The sequence below is a fragment of the Sorex araneus genome, chromosome 6, assembly GCF_027595985.1.
Source record: "Sorex araneus isolate mSorAra2 chromosome 6, mSorAra2.pri, whole genome shotgun sequence".
In the NCBI taxonomy this organism is placed as follows: Eukaryota; Metazoa; Chordata; class Mammalia; order Eulipotyphla; family Soricidae; genus Sorex; species Sorex araneus.
In genome coordinates this window covers 146,063,942-146,083,983 of record NC_073307.1, presented here as the reverse complement: position 1 = coordinate 146,083,983, position 20,042 = coordinate 146,063,942, and the positions used below count along the sequence as shown (strand labels likewise).

Here is a 20,042-nt window from a genome sequence, read left to right as displayed (position 1 = left end):
TGTCAAGACTGCTGGGGACAGGGACAGCAGGGGGACACCAAGGTCCTGGGCTCCACCTGACAGTGCCCTCAAGGTTTCCTTTACATCACTCCTTCCCTCCCCCCCATGGTGGGACCCCCCTCCACACACACACACACACACACACACACACACATACACACACACACAGAGCCTGCCCTCGGCCAGCCCGGCGCTCCCCGGGGCTGGCCTTAGTCTCAGGGACCCCCATCCCAGCGCCTCTGAGCCCTGAGTTCTGTCCTTCCCCCAGGCCGCAACCCCCACAGCACACCCCTCCCCCTCCGTTCTGGCCCTTCCGGGCCGCTCCAGGTGCTGCCGTGAAACATGGCCTCCTGTTCCTGAGTGTGGACCGAGAGTGCCCCCCTCCCCCGCCAACTCCCCAGCACCCTGCACCCCTGCACCCCGCCCACTGCTGGCTTGGGGGCCGTCAGACCTGGCCTGGGCCCTGGGCCTGCCCGCCCCTGCCCGTGGCTGGACTTGGTGCAGGTGTTCCCCTGGGAACTCGCCTGTAGGCAGGGAGGTGGGCGCGGGGCACTGCGAGTGTCCGTCGCCTCGTGCCCGCCAGCGCAGGACTGGGCACGCTGCTCTCGGCCTTCCCGCATCGGGCGCCGGGGACAGTGGCTGACGTGCAGATGGGGCAGCAGAGACGGTCCGGGTGGGGGGACAGGCCTCACCTAGCAGAGTAGAAGAGGCTCGATTGGGGATACGGGAGCTAAAATTAGGGGAGGCAGGAGGGGAAGGGGTGCACTGGCTCCAGGCCCGCCTGCACGGGGAAGGGCCCCAGGGTGAGTGCATCTGCCTGGGCTCACGCGCAGTGACTGGGCGGGGTGCTGGCTCCTGGGGACCAGGCTGGCCCTGCGGCTGGCCTTCTGCTCCCCTGGTCCCCTGCTTCCTCCTGCACCCCCGTGTCCAGGGGTGTGTGTGCTTGTGCGTGTGTGTATGACCGTGTGTGAATGTGTGAGTAAATGTGTGTATGAGTGTGTGCATGTGGGTATGAGTGTGTGCATGTGTGTATGAATATGCATGTGTATGTATATGTGTGTGCATGTGTGTATGTGTGCATGTGTGTATGTGTGCATGTGTGTATGAGTGTGCATGTATGTAAATATGTGCATGTGTATGAGTGTGCATGTATGTAAATATGTGCATGTGTATGAGTGTGCAAGTGTGTTTGAGTACATATATGAGTGTGTAGGTGTGTTATGAGTGTGTGCGTGTATGTGTGTATGTGTGCATGTGTATGAGTGCATGTGTATGAGTGTATGAGTATGTGCATGGGTGCATGTGATGAGTGCATGTGTGTATGAGTGTGTGCATGTATGTATGAATGTGTGTATGAGTGTTGTGTATGAGTGTGTGCATCTGTGTATGAGTGTGAGTGTGTCATGTATGTGTGTATGGGTGCATGTGTATGAGTATTTATGAATGTGCATATGTATGAGTGTGTGCATCTGTGTATGTGTGTGTGCATGTATATATGAGTGTGCGTGTATGAGTATATGAGTGTGTGCATCAGTGTATGAGTGTGTGTATGTGTGTATGAGTGTGTGCATCTGCGTATGAGCATGTGTCTGTGTGTATGAGTGCGTGCGTGCGTGTGTCTGGGTGTGTGAGTGCGTGGTGTGTGTCTGCGTGTGTGTGTGTGTGTGTGTGTGTGTGTGTGTGTGCTTGCCCGTGTGTGTGCCTGGCTGCCCCACTCTAGATGAACAGCTGAAGGGCTGGTGGGACTCTGACTCTGATTTTTGCTGTTTTCCCTCAGTCCTCAGCAGGTGCAGTTCTGGTCTGGTGCAAAGCCATCCCCGCGCTTTGGGCCTCTGGGGCTGCGTCTGCCCGCGGTGGCCCTGAGGGGCCCAGGAGGGCGAGGTGATGGGGGGCCGGGGCCTGAGCAGGCTGAGCGGCCAGACCCAGCCAGGGCGGCTCCCTGGGCCTGGGCTCCCCGTGAGCTTGCTGCCTTGCCACAGGGGTCCCGTCGGGAAGAGCCGCTGAGCCGGGGGGGGGGGCGCAGAGGGGGCCACCGTGCCCGGAGCCCTCATCGCAGAGTGAGGACCCATCAGGCCAGTGTGCTGCAGCTGCAGGAGCCTCCGGCAGCTTCCAGAAGCTTCCGAAGGAGCTTCAGCCAGGCTGTTTCCTGTCTGCCCGCAGGTGACCTGCAGCCCGAGGTGCGGCCGGGTGCGGCTCATCCCTGCGTCCCCATCTCCAGCGCAGTCCGGCCCCTGCCCAGGTGTGATGGGGTTGGCGACGGCGGGCAGACACGGGGTGGGGGAGAGCTGGGGGTGCGAGGGCAGGGAGGGGCCACACTCCCTGGGGGTTCCCATGCCCCTGGCTCCAGGCTGCCCGGGTTCTTGATCCTGGTGGGTTTGGGGACAGTTGGGGCAGTTGGGGCAGTTTGGGGACTGTTGGGACAGTTGCTGTGTGGGAGGAAGTCTCTGGTCACGTGCAGGTAGCAGGGGGCGGGTCTGGGCCTAGAAGCCAGGAGCTCAGACCCAGTCCCTCCAGGAACCCTTGGCCGGCCTAGCCCCAGGCTCCTCAGGGACTCCCAGCCTGGTCACCAGCAGGTGCCATGTCTACACTCAAGCCAGATGGGTGGACCGGCAGGGCCTTCGGGTGCTCTTGCTAACCCATTTTGCAGACGGGGAAGCTGAGGCTGGCAGGCAAGGGAAGCACCCACCCTCGCACCATCCCCAGGCTGCTGGGCTCCCCCTCTCCCTGCGGGCCCCTTCCCCGCTGAGCTCTGGAGGCTGCAGGGGCCCAGGCCTGAGGGCCCCTCTCCCCACCCCATCCCACCCCACCCCACCCCTGCAGAGCCGGGCTCCGGGTTTCACGATGGCAGCCAAGCAGCCGCCCCCTCTCATGAAGAAGCACAGCCAGACGGACCTCGTGAGCCGCCTGAAGACCCGCAAGATCCTGGGCGTGGGCGGGGAGGACGACGACGGGGAGGTGCACCGCTCCAAGGTGGGGGGCGGGGCGCGGCGGGGAGGGGCTACCCAGGGTGGGGGAGCCTGCGGGCGGGTGGGGGGGGGCGGCGCCCCAGCAAACCGCTTTTATTTTTCCCCCCCACCCCACCCCCCAGAGTCTCGGTGGAGACGGCAGGGGAATAATCACAAAAGTGAACGCAGCTCATTAGAATTAATTGAGCGCTTATTATGTACCCAATACTGCAACTGCTGCCGCTTTAGGAGCCCGATTTAATCCACCAGCTCGCCCTGGGGGGAGGATGGCGGCTCCCAGCCACGGAATCTGCAGCTGCCCCTGAGCCCTGCACCGCGGGGGGTGGGGTGGTGGGGTGGGGGTGTGAAGCTGTCCCAACGTGCCCTGGGATTCAGCAATGCTGGCCGCGGGGTGGGGGGTAGGGGGTGGGTCCTGGGACTCTGTGTGTGTGTGTGTGTGTGTGTGTTGGGGGGGGGTGTCAGGGGCTGCTGAGAACTGCCCTCTCCCCTCTGTCCGCAGATCAGCCAGGTCTTGGGCAACGAAATCAAGTTTGCTGTTCGGGAGCCTTTGGGGCTCAGGTGAGTGTTTACCGATGTGTGTAAGTGATAGGGTGTGTGTGTGGGTGTGTGGGTGTGTGTGTCAGAGATGGTGTGTGTGGGGGGAGGGGATGTGTGTCAGTGATGGTATGTGTGTGGGGGAGTCGGGAGACCAGTGTTCTGGGGACAAGCAGTGACCCTGCCCCCCAGCCCACTGACCTTGGACATCCGGGCTGGGCAGGAGAGGGTCCGGGCTGGGGTGGGGTGGGGTGGGGTGGGGTGGGGTGGGGGATGCAGTGAGGGTTTGGCCTGACCCCGCCCCCCTCGGTCTCCCAGGGTCTGGCAGTTCGTTTCTGCTGTACTCTTCTCTGGCATCGCCATCATGGTGAGCTCTGCACCCCGGGACCCCGCCTGGGTCTGCTTCTCTGGGGTGGGTGGGGCCGTGGGGGGGGGGCTGCCCTACACCCCCTGTGTAGCTCTGGGCCCTGGTCCCCACCCCCTGCTCCCAGAAACCCGCCAAACTTATGTCCTGGCATGGATGGGGGAGGGGGAGTGGTCGGGGTGCCCAGCCCTACTCTTGGGGGACAGTAGGGCCAGGGACCGTCCTTCTGAGCCTCCCTCCCCCCAACCCCCCCCCCTCCACAGGCCCTCGCAGTCCCTGATCAGCTCTACGATGCTGTCTTCGATGGAGTCCAGGTGACCAGCAAGACGCCCATCCGCCTCTATGGCGGTGCCCTCCTCAGTGAGTGTCCAGGCAGCAACTGGAGGTGGGGGGGCTGGGGTCACCAGGTGCGTCCTCCTTTCCCAGACCGAGCCCACGCTGCTGGCTGTGTGTGTGCTGCCATCTGGTGGCCATTCCTGGGATGCGCCCAGTGCAGTGCACGCGTGCGGGAGCTTGTCTGTATCACCTGGGACCGACACTTACTCTAAGGCCCTCTGGTTATTGGGGTTCACAGAGATGAATGAGGCTCAGCTGCGTCATTCAGGACTTCCTGCCCTAAAGGGGGGGTCTACACCAACAGTGTCGTGTGTGTGTGTCCCGCTCCTGAGTTTCTCAATAGAGCCACTTCTGTTTGCTCTCCCGTGGGCAGGCATCAGTGCCTGGCGGGCTCCCCGCTGGCCCACCTCTGAATTTCGTGGGGGTCTCCTCCCTGGCTCCAGCTCTCCTTCCCTGGAGTCTGCTTGGACAGGAAACACAGTTTGCCCGCGGACTCATCCACGCTGCCAAATGCCAGAGCCTGACCTAGGCAGCTGGTGGCGAGCTCAGTTCTGGAAAGTTCCGAGAGAGAGGACGGGGTCGTGAGGGAGAGGGGACAGAGACTCAAGTGTGGTCGGTTGAGTCCGGAGTCCGTCCAGGATCAGGCCCGCCTGGGCCTCTGTGCTGAGGGCCCCGGGAGGGTGAGGTGGCCCACCCCGCCCGTCCCCTCCCCCCAGGCATCTCCCTGATCATGTGGAACGCGCTCTACACGGCCGAGAAGGTGATCATCCGCTGGAGTCTGCTCACGGAAGCCTGCTACTTCACTGTCCAGTTCTTGGGTGAGTGCCGAGGGGGAGACCGGGCGCGGGAGGCTGGGAGGGAGGGGAACCTGTTGGGGGCAGCACTCGGGAGCTGGGGCTTGCTGTGTGCTCCTACACCCGGGGCCCACACCTCACACGCCCACGTCTCCCTGCACGCACCAGCCTCCACATGCATGTCCATCCCCACACATGCACACAGTCCTCGTGCACGCATGCTTGTCCACCGGCACACAGGCACACAGCCTCCCCACACACACATCCCATGTACGCACACACTCGGCAAACACGCACATAGCCTCCCCACGGAGGCACGTCCCCATGCATGCATGCATATCCACACACATACACGCAACCTCCCCATGCACGCATGTCCCATGTACGCATGCATTCAGCAAACATGCACACAGCTTCCCCATGCATTCATGTCCCCATGCATGCACGTCCCCATGCACGCATGCATGTCCATACACACATACATGCAACCTCCCCACTCATGCATGTCCCATGTACGCACACATTCAGCAAACATGCACATAGCCTCTCCATGTACACACGTCCCCATGCACGCATGCATGTTCACACATGCATGCATGTCCACACACATACATGCAACCTCCCCACTCATGCATGTCCCATGTAAACACGCATTCTGCACACATGCATGCAGCCTCCCCACGTATGCACGCCCCCATGCACACATGCATGCTTGCATACACACAGCCTCCCCATGCACGCACGTCCTATGTATGCACGCATGTCTGCACATGTGTACCCAACACCAGTCCTGTCTTTCCCGACCCAGCCCCCTGGTCCTGTCCACATGGAGATTTGGGAGGCATCGATGTTCCTCTGACCGCAGCCCCCTGCCTCTCCCACAGTGGTCACCGCCACGCTGGCCGAGACGGGCCTGGTGTCCCTGGGCGTCCTGCTGCTCCTGGCCAGCCGCCTCCTCTTCGTGGCCATCAGCGTGTACTACTACTACCAAGTGGGCCGGAAGCCCAAGAAAGTCTAGAGGCCCGGCCCGAGCCTCAATTTCCTTTCGGTTCCTGGAAGGCAGGAGAGGCCGCGCCCCTGAGTGGGGGGCTCCCCACCCAGGCACTCCCCATGCCCCCACCTCCTGGGTTTCAGGTTGGAGAGCTGGAGGGGGGCAAGTGGGGACCTCCACACCCCATTCTTCACCCAGGCTGTGACGCTGCCTTTGTGGGGTGTCTTGGGCACACTGCAGCGGGCCGAGGGGCCCCTCTCCCCAGAGGCGAGACTGCCTCCCTCTGCGCCTCCCCCCCAGCCCGCCTCATGCCGAGCTACTGACCTTGGCTTTTGTCTGTGCTGGAAACCCTGAGAACTTGACCCTCTGCCCCTGCTAATCTCTGTGGGTCTTCCCCCGAGATGTGGGTCCCTTAGATATACTCCCACTCCCTTCCCTGCAGTTAAGTCTGGGCTGGGTTGGAGCTGGCCCGTGATTGGCAGCCTTCTGGGGGCTGGGTTGAAGCTGGCCTGTGATTGGCAGCCTTCTGGGGGCTGGATTGGAGCTGGCCCGTGATTGGCAGCCTTCCTGGGTTGGAGCTGGCCCGTGATTGGCAGCTTTCCTGGGGGCTGGGTTGGAGCTGGCCCCTGATAGGCAGTTTTCACGGGGTCTGGGTTGGAGCTGGCCTGTGATTGGCAGCCTTCTGGGGGCTGGGTTGGCGCTGGCCCGTGATTGGCCACCTTCCTGGGTTCGAGCTGGCCCGTGATTGGCAGCTTCCCTGGGAGGCGGGTGACTGGCCCTGCCGTGCCTGATCCCCTTCCAGCAGTCTTACTCGTGGTGATCACCCAGCTCGTGGACATCCCAGGCCCTCCCTCCCCTCCTTTCAGAGCTGCCAGCCCTTACTGATGGCACAGTTAACTAGGGGCGAAGGGTGGCGGGGGTTGGAGATGAGGAAGCACATTTTTTTTTTATCCTTTGGCAGGCCTGCGGGGTCCTGTGCCCATGTAGCCCAGCCCCCTCACCACCCCATCCCCGAACTGCCCCCCTGAACCTGCAGCCGGGTGGTCCCCAAGGCCTGGGGCTGGGCTGAGTAGGACCAGGACGCCCATCCAGCCCAGGAGGGAGAGACTGAAACTCAGGACTGCAGCAGGTGGCAGCTGCCTTCATGCCCTGCCCAGGCCTTGGGGTGGCCCCCGGTGCCCTCCCCGGGACCTGCCCTGCCCGCTGGCACCCAGCCTCTGTGGAAGCAGCCCCAGGCCCTGGGCAGGAAGAGGCTGGAGGGGGCAGGCTGTGGGGGCCACCCCCTTACCACGTGCATAGGCGGGCACTGGACAGGGGCCAGTCCAGTGCCCCTGGCTGAGAGAAGGGATCCTGATGCTCAGGCAGGCCCGGCTCGCCCCTCTCTGGCCACGGAAGGGGTCCCCTCTCCCCACAGCCACACCTGCTGCCAGGAGGGATGGCGCTGAAGGCCTGGGTAGTGCCCCCGACATGCTAAACTTCTGTTCGATCTGCACCCCAGAACCTTAGGTGGCTGACGGACCTGAACACTTCCTCCCAAAGGCACTGGACAGAGGCTGGACGCCCAGGGGGAGACGGGAAGGGACTGGGGTGCCAGCAGCCTGGGCCCAGCGGGGTGGGTGAAATCCTGTCCTGGTGAGACAGTGATGCCCTCAGTTTCCCCGTGACGAAGGCCCTCGAGGCCCGCCCACCCACCCAAAGGCCCCAGCACGGCCCCTCCAGCTTGCCGGCGCATTCCCCTCCTCTGCCTCTGAATCAAGACCACCCCTCTTCATACCACTATTTATTCCTCATTCCTTTCTCTCTCTTTTGTAAGAAACAGTCACAAAAAACAGTGCGAAACCATCCGTGTGGACATCCTGTTTTATATTACAAAACTCTCGATACATAATATAAAAGGGGTGGGGGGGGGCTCACGGGAAACCACGGTGATAAATTAGCTCTGCTGTCTCGGCAAGAACCACGGACAGCTCTCAAAATAGACTTTCAACGTTAGGAGGGCGAGAAAAGGGGTTCTGGGGAGCTGGGGTGCCGGGGGCTCTGTGACCTGGAGCGGAGGGGACAGGAAACCGAGGGGGGGTGCACCCAGCCCCGAGCCGTGTGGGTCCCTTTTCCATGCTGAGGACGGGGCTGGCAGGGTGCCAGACAGGGTGCCCGGCAGACACTTGCCCCCCCCCCCCCGCCCCTAGCACCAGTGAGGAGCTACATCAGGCCAGGTGTGGGACAGGTTCTGCTGTACCCCTTTCTTTGAAACACCACCCCACCCCACCCCACCCCGACTGATTTCAGACAGCCGGACCCAGAGCTGGGTGGGTATTCTCGGCAGAGACGGTCGTTTGCCCAGCATGGACAGATGGGCAGTGGGCGGGTGTGGACAGCCCTTGTGTCTGCTTCAACCCCCACAGTGAGGGGTCTCCCCTGAGACCCGCCCTTCCTGCCAGACATTCAGGGGCCCAGGACGTGTTCCTGTCTTCCTCTGGGCAGTGTGGGGGTGGGGTGGGGTGGGGGTGTGGAACGGACAAGACACACACCACATGGGGGTCCAGGATAGCCCCGGGCAGGAGACAGATGGCCCAGCTTGACTCAGAGACATGCTGACTGCTCTGGGCGGGCTGTCACAGGGGGGCCGGGGCGAGCCCTCCGGGAGGGTCTGCAGGGGCTGCCCCAGGGCACGGGCACCAGAGAGCTCTGGGCATGGTTACAGGGCTGCTGGGCAGACGGACACGGGGACAAGTTGGAAAGGTCCCATTTGAAGGCTCTTCTTTTGGTGGGGGTGGGGCGGGGCAGGCACACCTGGCGATGCTCAGGGCTTACTCCTGGCTCTGCACTCAGGAGTCAGTCCTGGCGGTGCTGGGGGGTGGGGGGACCATATGGGGTGCCGGGGATCGAACCTAGGTTGGCTGTGTGCAAGGCAAGCAGTGCCCTATCTGTCATCCTATGGCCCCAACCCTCCCCCTCCCATGCCCCCATTTGGAGATGTTGGAGGAAGGGCTGCATTTGGTGGGAACCACAGCGCGGGGAGGGGAGGAGGCTGAGCCTGAATCCTTACGGCAGGCATGGTGCTCGGTGGCTCAGAAGGGACAGGTGGTAGCGTGGGCACAGGGAGGAGAGATGGGGGGATCCTGGGGTCTAGGCCACATCTCTGCTGAAGCCAGGTGCAGGCACAGAACCTGTGGGATGAAACGGGCTCCTCCTGGGCACCTGGGCGGTCCCCAGGATGCCCGTGCCCGTGGCAGGTACCACTAACCGAGATGCCAGCCCCACACTGCCCTCTCCCGCTGAGCCCTGCCGCAGCACTGCTCTCTCCGCCTGGCCTCCAGTGGCCAAAACTGCTCCGGAACTTGAGGTCGGTATGCAGGGACCGACTTTGCCGGTGACGCTGCGGCCATGAGGACCTCTGCGGGGAAACCTCAGCCTGCTCCGTCTGGAGGGAACATTCTAGAGAGATTACGGCGGGGTGTCCCGCAGAAAGGGCCCAGGACGGCAGAACACCCCCTTTCTTTCGTGTTTCACGGATGCGGATGCTGGATGGAGCCAGAGCAGGTCAAAGGCAGAGGCGGCCCCGGGAGGTAGTGAGCTCCCCGTTCCTGGGGGTATGCAAGAAGAGCATGGAGGAGCCTTGGCAGGGACTTGGCAGAGGAGGGCCAACCAGTGATCCTGGGGCGCCCGGGGGTTAGTAAGAGCAGGGTTGTTGTGGTGGTGGGGGAGAGGGCAGTGGGGAAGTGAGTGTGGTGTGTCCATCTGAATGTCCCTGGGGCTCAGCAATGCGGGAGGTGCGTGTGAAGGCCCGGGGGCACAGTGTGGAACTTCCTTCTGAAGAGGAAAGAGGGATTCCAGGCCCGCCCGCCCTCCTCCTGGGGAGAGGAGGCTGCCGCGGCCGGCCCAAGACGGAGCACCCAGCCAGGCGGTCCTGGACAGTCGCTGGCCATGACCTGGTTCCTGTCCACGCGAGGGCGGTGTGGCCGGTGCGTGAGATGCTGACCCTCCCCGCGCCTCCTGGGGGCCTGGTTCCCGGCGATGGGGGAGGGGTCCAGTGTCCACACTCACTGGCGGGGCGCCGCGGTTGTCCAGAGAGCCAGGACTGCGCATCCAGGGGCGTCCGCCCCGCTGATTTTCTCTGCCCGTTGCCTTTTGCCTCCTGGTGGCCCGGACCCTCCTGTTCCCCGAGGCGGCGCGGGCCCGGGGCTGCTCCTGGGGTCTCTGTCCAGTATCCGGGGTTGGTGGGCGGGGCTCACCCCGCAGGGTGACCCAGCCCGGAGTCCAGGCAGGAGAGGGGAACCTCAGTCCGTCTGTTTGACCTCACTATGTTCTGTACAAAAATAGCTATTCCCCGCTGGCCCCCGGCGGCTGCTCGGCGCCCGGTGCGGGGAGGGCAGGGGTGCCGAGTGGGGGGGGGGCGTGGGGCGTCTCCAGGCCACGCCCCTCCTACTGGATGCCCCGGAAGAGGCACATGGCGAAGATCATGGCGAGAAGCTGCGGAGAGAGCCGGGGTGGGGTGGGCTCGTCAGGGGCGGAGACGGGGGCACTGCCCTCCCTGCACTGACCCCTGTCCCAGGCCCCTGCCGCGGGGGCGGGGCTGACTCCCGCAGGCTATGCTGGGTGCCCAGCTGTCCCTGGGGGGGCAAAGATGCAACAGCACCGGGAGGCCCCTCTGGGGGGCTCTGCGGCTCAGTGGAAAGCTCGGGGCCGTTCACAGGCCCTGTCCACGTGCCCTGGGGCAGCAGGGACAGGCAGGGACCCGCCTTCTGGACGCCCCTGGGGCCAGATGGCCGGCCGGGTGGCTGCTGGGGTCACAACCCCACGGGCAAGTGCAGACCCCAGAATCCTTCCCGGGTGTCTGCGGGGCAGAGGACCCCCATCTGGCTCCCCGAGGGCTGGACCCTGCTCCCGTGGTGGGGCCGTGGTCCCCTGGGGTCCTCTGGCAGGCATGCAGGCGACTAAACGGAGGAGCTGAAGACATAACCCCTGCTCGCCCCATGGCCTCGCAGGTTGGGAGGGTCTGGCTGGGCAAGGCTGCGGGTCTCCTCTAGGAGCCGCTGGGCTGGGCAGAGACCCACCCCGGGAGTGTGGGAGACCCAGGAGGGCAGCTCTGCCCTTGGGCTGCAGCGCCACCTAGTGGCAACTCCGCATCGCCCTCCTTTCATTGCCTTTTTTATTTGCTTTTTGGTGGCTGCGTGTATGGGGTGGTGAGGGAGAGGGGTTGTCATTCCTGGGTCTGCTCTCAAGGATTACTCCTGGCGCTGCTCACGGGACCATACAGGATGCTGGGATTGATCCTAGGTCCGCTGCGTGCAAGGCAGACCCCCCCCCCATCGGCTGTATCGTCTCTTGGGACTCAAGCAGTGACCACTTTTTTGTGGGGGTTCCGGAGCCTCGGGGAGGGGCTAAGACTACCCTGGGAGGCCCACCGGCCCTCAAAGTTCCCCAGCACCCACAGGGAAGGCGTCTGATCCAGAAGAGCACACCTTCTGGGCTGGCTGCGCTGTCCAGTATTGGGCTGTCGGGTGGCGTGGCGGGCTGGGAGGTGGGGGGGTTCATCTAAGGCCTTTCTATTCCCACTGGTCAGAGCCTTGCTCTGCCTGTGTCCCAAGTTCAGCCAAGGGTCTCAGGGAGTTGACCACGTGGGCGCCTCCCCCCCCCCAGGGTCCTTGGTTATTACAAACGCGGAGACAGGGGAAGGCTGAGTGCCTGGCTTCTGGGGAGTACGGGAGCGCCCTTCACTTACCTCGATGGCCAGCACCCCGATGGCCAGGGCCCCGGCCAGGTAGACGTAGGTCTCAAAGGCGTTGAGGATGACGGTGTAGCAGCCCTGGGGGAGGGGGTGGGGCAGGATCAGGCAGCAGCGGGGGGCATTGGCTGGGCAGGGAGTGGGCTGGAGGCTGCACACAGCCCCCCCGGCAGCCCCCCTCTGCTCTGGGGGGCAAGGTGGTGGGTGGGCCCGCACTCACCACACCCTTGGCTGTACCCCCCACGCCCTCCGAGCCCCCACTGCAGAGAGTGGGGGAGCACACGAGGGTCCTGAGTCCTGGCTGCTGTGGGGGCCGGGGAGCTCAGGGACCCTGTCCACATCGTGGGCTACACAATGTGGCAACTGTTCCAGTCAGAGGCGACGCAGGCCTGACACGTGCACGCACACACCAACACACCAACACACATACACAATACACACACAATGCTACCACAGATATGCCTGCATACACACTACCACACATACAGGCATGCATGTATGCATACATCACATACGCAAACATGCATACACACAGAATACACAGGTGTATGCAACTACCACACATAGACAGTCATGCATGTATGCATGCACACACTATCCCATATACGCATGTTTTTGCTGCCACGTGTATATATACCACACACCACACACAGACACATACAAAGGTGTGTGCATACCTATAGCATAAACTCCATAAATACCACAGAAACATACATGCATGTATGATGCACGCCACACACATACACATATGCCATACATACCCTGCACACCATCCACACACACGTGTACGCACAACACTCATGACACTCCAAACACATACACACATCATGCACACAGGCATAAGTGCACAGACACAGAGACACCACCACATCATGTGGATACATGCTCCCTACGTGACACGCCATGCACACCACACAGGTGCACCCTTCTACTGGGGGGTGGTCCAGGAGGAACCGTACGTCTCTTTCTGCTCGTGGAGCCGACTTTGCCATCTTTGGGGGCACAGGAAAGGGGTGGCCCACCGAGGGGAGACACCCTGGTCTTCCAAGGATGGGCCCTGGGGGCCTGTCCTCTGGACACTGGCCCCAAACGCTCCCAATGCCAAAGTGAACTGGGTTGGGCCCTGGAGCACCCCGTCCTGAGACCGCCTGGGGGGGGCACGGGGGTCTCAGAGGGGCCTCACAGGAAGGAAAGCACATCTGCCAGGACCAGGATGAAGGCTTGGATGAAGCCCCCTGCACCCTACCCCGCCCCCCGGCATCTGCAGGCACCTCCTGGGGCCACGCGTGCTTCTCACTGGTCACCCCGCAGCACGGGGCTGCCCCTGCATGGAAAGGCCCTGAGCGGCACGAGCGGACCCCCTACTGCCCCCTGGACCCCAGCACCACTGACCGCTGACCACCCTCCTCCTTCCTCTGCCCTGCTGGGGTCTCAGGGGCTGACGGGACCCCAGGCCTTGGTCCAGACTGGCGGAGATCCCTAGAGCCTTCCCGCTCCTTAGCCGGACGCGCGCCCCAAGGGGCAGACCCACGCCCGGGGCAGGGCGGTACCTGCTTGTTGAGGAACAGGTCCCTGCCCTGCAGACACTCCTCCCTGCTCAGCACCGCCCCGGCCCGCGTCTGGGGCTCTCGCCGGCAGCAGGCCTCCGGCACCTCGGCACTGTCCAGGGTCAGGAGGCGGAAAACAGGCGCGAACCGGAAGTCCTCGGGGCCGTTCACCCCACAGCAGCCGAACTGGGAGAAGAGCGGAGAGAGAGGGAGGGGCCTGGGGGTGGGCCAGGCGCACACTTGCCCTCTCCGAGGCCACGCCGAGGCGGCCCTGGGCCAGGCCTGCTGCGCTCTGTGCACCAGCAGGAGGCACGCAGCCTCTCTGAGCTGCGCTCACTCGGGGTGGGGGCCAGGTCCTGATGACTTGATCAATATGGTGCTCAGAGGGCCTGGGGGCCAGTCCCAGTGATTCTCGGACAACCAGGCCAATGGCTCAGTGCTCAGGCCGAGGGGGTGCTGAGGGCCACCAGGGCCACCTCAGCGGTGCCCAGGGGTCACCAGGATACACCCAGTGATGCCCGGGGGCCCACGGGCTGCCGGGGTTGGAAGCAGAGTCCCACGCAGGTCAGGAAGGGACTCTACTCTAGTCCCACCTCTCAGCCCTTGCCCTGACACATACTTGCACACCCCACGGTGCTCAGGGCTCACTCCTGGCTCTGTGCTCAGGAATCACTCCTGGCGGGGCTCAGGATGCCGGGGATCGAACCCAGGTCCGCAGCATGCAAGGCAACCAACCTCCCTGCTGTGCTGTGCTGTCACTCCAGCCCCCACCCTGATTCTTCTTTTTTTATTTTTTTGCTTTTTGGGTAACACCTGGCGATGCACAGGGGCTACTCCTGGCTCTGCACTCAGGAATTACCCCTGGCGGTGCTCAGGGACCATATGGGATGCTGGGATTCGAACTCGGGTCAGCCGCGTGCAAGGCAAACGCCCTACCCGCTGTGCTATCTCTCCAGCCCCTGATTCTTCTTACTTTCTCTTCCTCAAACGGGCCACCCCTGGCGCTGCCGGGCCTGGCGGGGGGCCTCGAGAGAGCCACACCCAGCAGGAATGGGGGGGGAGAGAGGCGGCACTCGGGATCCAGCTCGGGGCCGGGCCCGTGCCTCCCCACCTGGGACTAGTGTCCCATGAGCCGAGCAGCCGGGAAGCCAGCTGTGGGCTGGGTGTCCCGGCTCAGCCCGGGCCCCGGAAGGGAGCCACTCACGGTGATCATGACCGAGTTCCAGGTGGCGGAGAAGGCGTCCGTGTCGTTGTTGCCCTGGTAGTGCCTGGTGAGCTCCTTGGTGAAGAACTCGCGGGTGAGCTGGGGGCAGAGGAAGGGCAGGCTGAGACCCAGCCCGCTGCAGCTGGGGGCAGCCCCACACCCTGGCTTCTCAGTCCACCTGCTTGGGGGGCCGGGATTCCCCCGAGGCACCAGCAGGGGGCACACCCCCCACCGCCTTTCCACCCTGAGGCCTGCACCCTCTCACTAATTCAGCAATCCAGGGGGTGCCCCTCCCACCAACACAGCCCAGGGGTCTGGGCCAGAAGACACCCGTGGGTCACACCCTCGCTTCCCTGGGGGCTCCACAGCAGGGGGCCGGGGCAGAGGAAGTCAGCTGGGGCCCCAGTCTCTGCCCAGTCTGTTCCCACCTGTGCTGCCCAGGGCCAGCTGTGAGACCCCTCCCTCTAGCCTGTCCACTTAGCCCCCCCTCCACGGGTCTAGCTGGCAGTCCTGTGGGTTCCCAGTTGAGGGGTGGGCAGGAGCTGGGTGTGGATGGTGGGAGCCCCCTGGAGGGAATAGAAGGGCCCGGTCAGGGGGCGCCACGTGACCTCATATCATGACCAGCCTGGGGGGCCGGAGCGCTAGTACAGTGGGGAGGGCGTTTGCCTTGCACACAGCCCACTGGGGTTCAACCAGGTAGTAAGGAGTAATTCCTGAGTCCAGAGCCAGGTGGAACCCCTGAGCACCACCGGGAGTGACTCAAACACCAAACCAAACCCCCAAACCCCAAACCAAATAAACCACCCCCCTAAACAAAGAAAAGCCCACAAACCCAGCCGGGACCCCGTCTGAGAGTGAGCTCCTCTCCCTGCACCCCTGTAACAAGTTCCCCTCCAGGGCTGGGCTCAGATACTGGACTCTAACAATGGTTACTGCGGCCTCTGGATTGGCAAGGCGAGGAAAGGAAGGTTCTGGAAGCAGGTGTGGGGTGGCATCACCGGCTTTGGAAACACAGCCTGAGTGTGGGTCTCTCTCTGGGTGGTGAGGGGCTGGCTAAGGTGGGCCCTAATGCTGCCCCAGTTACCCTGTGAGGAGGGGACGGCCCCAGGTGTGGCCACGCCCCCAGTGACCCAGGGGAGGGAGCCCAGGTGTGGCCACGCCCCAGGGGCTCGCTGAGGGGAGGAGCCAGGGTGGCCACGCCCCAGGGGCTGGCTCAGGGACTTACGTTCTCCCTGAAGATGAAGGCCAGGATGGCAGCCGACAGCTCCGCCAAGAAGATGATGAGGATGAAGAGGAAGAACTGCCAAGAGAAGGGGCAGCTGTGAGTCCGTGGGGACGGGCAGCCCTGCTGTGCCCTCCCACCGGTCACGCACTGATGTGACAGCCACAAGCCAGACAGGCTGCCCCATCAGTCCACTGGAGTCCACCTCTGCCGCAGTCAGCAAGGTCCAGACAGACACGGAGTGCAGGGCTGGGGAGCCCAGTGGGGACACATGACACGCCGCGGTCCAGAGTGATCCCCCTGCAAAGCCCCTGAGCACCTCTAGATGTGGCCAACCCTTTCCCCCAACCCCCAAATCATGAAATCCGCAAAACAGAAACCAACATCCTGTCTTCTGGGTGAGCAGCCTCCTTGGAGGGTGAGGGGGGGGGTGCTTTATGCAGTGGACAACCTGGACAACCCTCTTTGGCAGCCCTACCAGGAGACCAATGTTCTGGAAACTTGTTTGGGGACCCTCCTGGGAGAAAACATGAAGAGTAGATATCCTGGGTCCCTTGGGGATTGTCCACCCAGAGCGCCCCCCCTCCCCGTGCTGCTGTCCCATTTCCAGGGAAATGGGCAGCACTTGGATCTCAGAGGAATAAAGGAGCAAGACTGGAGGGAAGGGGGTGGAATTTCAGTGTCTGAAACCCTGGGGGTCAGCGGGTGGCCATCTGAGTCTCCTGCATGCCACTCTCCCGCTCCCCAGTCAACCACGACGCCTTTCATCTCGGGGTTACTCGGTCAGGCTCTGAGCGCCTAAGACCCCTTGGGTCACTGTCTTCAGAAGTGGCCTGGCTGATGGAGAAGGTCCTGGCTCTACAACCTGGCGCCCACGTCCAGCCCTGCCTCATTCTGAGTGATCTGGAGCAATGTGATGAGTGCCGTGTGCCAGATCAAGAATGATCCAGACAGCTTGCAGAGCTGACAAAGAAAACCAGGACCTAGAATCTGATTCCAGAAGCTTCTGGAACCTGATTCCAGAAGCTTCCGGAAGCTGTTCTTGAAGACACTCCCCCAAAAACCCCTGTCAATGCCCTCAGCTTCTCTCCATCCTGGAGCCCATCTCTTCCTGCCCCAAGGTTCCTGTCACTGTCCTCACCCCGGGAAGAGTGAGGAGGATTCTGGAAACAGTTGTGCTGTGGGGGTGAGCCTGGAAACCATCTGGGTGGGATGTGACCTGGGGGGAAGGAAGGTCTCCCCCAGCAAGCCCAGGGCACGGCAGCCCCCTGACCCAGCGCCACCTCTGCATCCCACATTCTATCTCCCATCACCACCCCCAGCTCCCCTGTTCCTGCCACCCCACTGTCCCTCGAGATGTCTCAGGGCCTGTCAGGTCCCTGCTGGCCTCCATGCAGGCGTCAGGACGGGCCGCCCCCACTCCCCCATCCCGCCCCCCGGTCTTTTTCCTTCGTGGAGCAAGACTGTTTATATTGAAAGGAACTGAGGAAGAGTCGCTCTGTCTCAGAGAAAGGGGGAATGCGTGTTCAGGAGAGAACACAGGCCTCTCGGGGTGGGCAAGGCAGAGACACAGAGACAGGCCAGCGGAGGGTCCCAGGGAGAACTGGCTCCTTCCAGCTTTCCGTGTCAGCGACCCCTCCCCCCCACCCCCCCCCCCCGCCGGTATGGAGCCTTGTCCTGTGGGCCTCCCTCCCCCACCCTGACCCGCTGTGCTGGCTCAGGTGCTGGCGACAGTGACGGAGGCCCCTGGCAGGGCTCCTAGCACTTCCACTTGGCTGCTGACGGGTGGCCACCCGGCTCTGGGGGACATGCCCGCTGGCTGGCCTCCTGCTGGCAGAGGGCAGCAGGGAAATGGTCCGTGCGCCGGAGCGGCCCAGCCATAAACTATGAATGAGGCGCGCACTGCCCACGGCTCAGGGAACCAGCGCCAGCCACGGTGACTCAGCGGCCGAGAGCCAGAGCTTGGCAGCGTTCCGGGGGGCTCAGAAGGTGGTGCTGGCAAGTTCTAGAAGGGCCCATTCCACCCGGCACTTACCCGCCCCCCCCCCCCCCGCACTAGGCTACGCAGATCTTGCCTAGATCATTCCTCAGAGCCTCTGCGGCTTGGCAGAGCCCAGCGGTCAGCATCCACACCCCAGTCCCTCCTCCCCGCATGGGGGGGTTGGTGCTCTGGCGCCCTGGCCCGAAGAATTCCAATGCCAGGATCCAGCCCCCTGACGCACACTTTATTCTGGAACTTGGAACTCTGAGCCCTGGAGAGGGTCTGTATGTATGTCCAAGCTCGTTCTCGGAGCTGCTCCTTTATCAAGTGCTTGCCTGTGCCAGGAACTGAGCTAAGCGAGAGGTGGGTCTTCACACGGATCCTGATCGCCCCCATAGAAGGATGGGATTCCGAGGCTCAGAGAGCTTCAGCTGCCAACCGCGGGTCCCACAGCCAGGAAGCAGTGGAGAGGCGCTAGAAAAGAGGCTTGTCCTCACTCCCCCTCCCAGGTCCCCACCACACTGCTGAGCACGTCTCTTCTCTGTCATGTCCTCCAGAACACACACACATGCACACACGCGCACACATGTGCACACACATGCGCACGTGCGCTTGCAAACACACACAGCCTGCAGCCTCACGGTGTTCACCAGATTTCTGACTCATGAAATGAACTCGGGTGTGGGAAAGCAGGTTTTCCCAGAGGAAAGGGAGTGTGTGGACCCCCACCCAATCACATTTGCCTGTCTCAACATGAAGTCGTTTACTCCTTCTTCTTTTTTTTTTTTGCTTTTTGGGTCACACCTAGCGATGCACAGGGGTTACTCCTGGCTCATGCACTCAGGAATCACCCCTGGCAGTGCTCAGGGGACCTTATGGGATGCTGGGAATTGAACCCGGGTCGGCCGCGTGCCAGGCAAACGCCCTACCCGCTGTGCTATTGCTCCAGCCCTGAAGTCATTTACTCCTAGAGTGGGGTCCCGCCGCAATTGGACACCAGGGTTGTGATGCTTCTGGGGTGTTTCCTGAGCTGGCCCTTCCCAGGGCTGGGTCTCCTCGAGGGGCTCAAGACTCATCCCATGTACCTGAGCCCCCGGCAGCTAGAAAACCCCGAACCCTGCAACTCTGCTGAGGGCGCGGACACTCTGCCTTGATAGGAACTTCTGGGTTTCAAACCCAGCGGATGCTTTTTTGTTCTTGTTTCTAATAAAATATTTACAAAAGGTGAATCTGGTGCAATTCGCTTTATGCCCTGTCTCAGTCATCTCTTTGCCGTTCTCTTTTCCAATGTAGCTTGCCTTGCTATAAACATTTTTTTTAAAATAGCATCTTTTGATACTGAACCCCCCCCGGAACCACTCTGAGGCCGCAACTCTGCGATGGGGACCCCACCAACTGGCACTAAAACATGAAGTGGTCCTCTTGTCTGGAAAGGAATCAATAGGGGTGCCAGGAGAGTGCATCTTTGTTTTTTTGGGGGGGCACTCCCAGAAGTGCTCAGGGGTTACTCCTGGCTCTGTGCTCAGGAAAAACTCCTGGTGATGCTCAGGGGACCACATGGGATGCCGGGGATCGAACCCGGGTTGGCTGCATGCAAGGTAATTGTTCTGGCCCTGGGAGAATGTGTCTTGAGGAAAATGGCCTCTGGGTAGTGTGGCAAGGGGAGGGGACGCACTGTCTCTGAGCCCCTCTGAGGGAAGGGGTATTGAGCTGAACCTCTCCCCAGAACTCTATCCCCTCAGAGTCAGGGTTCCTGAGAGGCTCAAAACCATCCTGCCTCCCTCCATCTCTCCTTTCTGGCAGAATGAGGGGAGGGAACCCTAGTTATTACTGGATCCTTCACCACGGAGGGGTCCTGGGAGTCAGACGAGGGGTTACTCTTATTTCACACCAGGGACCTTTGAAACCCCCTCAGCTATGGAGGTTCCCCCCTCCACACACATGCACACATACACACATGCACACATATACACACACATGCACACATATACACACACCCATATGCACATATACACAGACACGCATATACACAGACACACCATGCACACATTTACACACAGACACACACATATACACCACACACACATGCACACTCATGCACATACACACAGACATACATATACATGACACACATGCACACACATGCACACATATACACACAAACACACATATACAAATACACACATGCACACATATATACACAGATGCACAGATGCACACATACATACAGACGCACACATGCACACATACACACGGACACACACAGGCACACACATGCACTCCCATATACACAGACACACACATATACACAGACACACACATATACACAGACATACACATGCACACACTTACACACATGAACATATACACACAGGCAC

At 62.0% G+C, this 20,042-nt stretch overlaps 2 protein-coding genes across 2 annotated transcripts in view; one reads left to right on the top strand and one right to left on the bottom strand.

Annotated features, from left to right (window-relative positions):
* The first annotated feature begins 2,166 nt into the window (after nt 1-2,166).
* Nucleotides 2,167-7,827, top strand: TP53I11 (tumor protein p53 inducible protein 11). Its single transcript, XM_055142308.1, has 7 exons — nt 2,167-2,239; nt 2,821-2,970; nt 3,466-3,524; nt 3,819-3,867; nt 4,128-4,224; nt 4,917-5,018; nt 5,879-7,827. Exons 2-7 carry the CDS (start codon nt 2,842-2,844, stop codon nt 6,010-6,012), a joined length of 570 nt encoding a protein of 189 aa, XP_054998283.1. The 5' UTR covers nt 2,167-2,239; nt 2,821-2,841; the 3' UTR covers nt 6,013-7,827.
* Nucleotides 7,828-9,096: 1,269 nt separating this feature from the next.
* TSPAN18 (tetraspanin 18) overlaps nt 9,097-20,042 on the bottom strand; it is a 158,006-nt gene continuing 147,060 nt past the window's right edge. The window contains exons 7-11 of the mRNA XM_055142307.1: nt 15,687-15,761; nt 14,462-14,560; nt 13,261-13,443; nt 11,708-11,791; nt 9,097-10,455 (exon numbers count right to left, since the gene is read on the bottom strand). Of these exons, the coding sequence (XP_054998282.1) occupies nt 10,408-10,455; nt 11,708-11,791; nt 13,261-13,443; nt 14,462-14,560; nt 15,687-15,761 (489 nt within the window). The 3' untranslated portion in view covers nt 9,097-10,407. The remainder of the gene's footprint in view (nt 10,456-11,707; nt 11,792-13,260; nt 13,444-14,461; nt 14,561-15,686; nt 15,762-20,042) is intronic.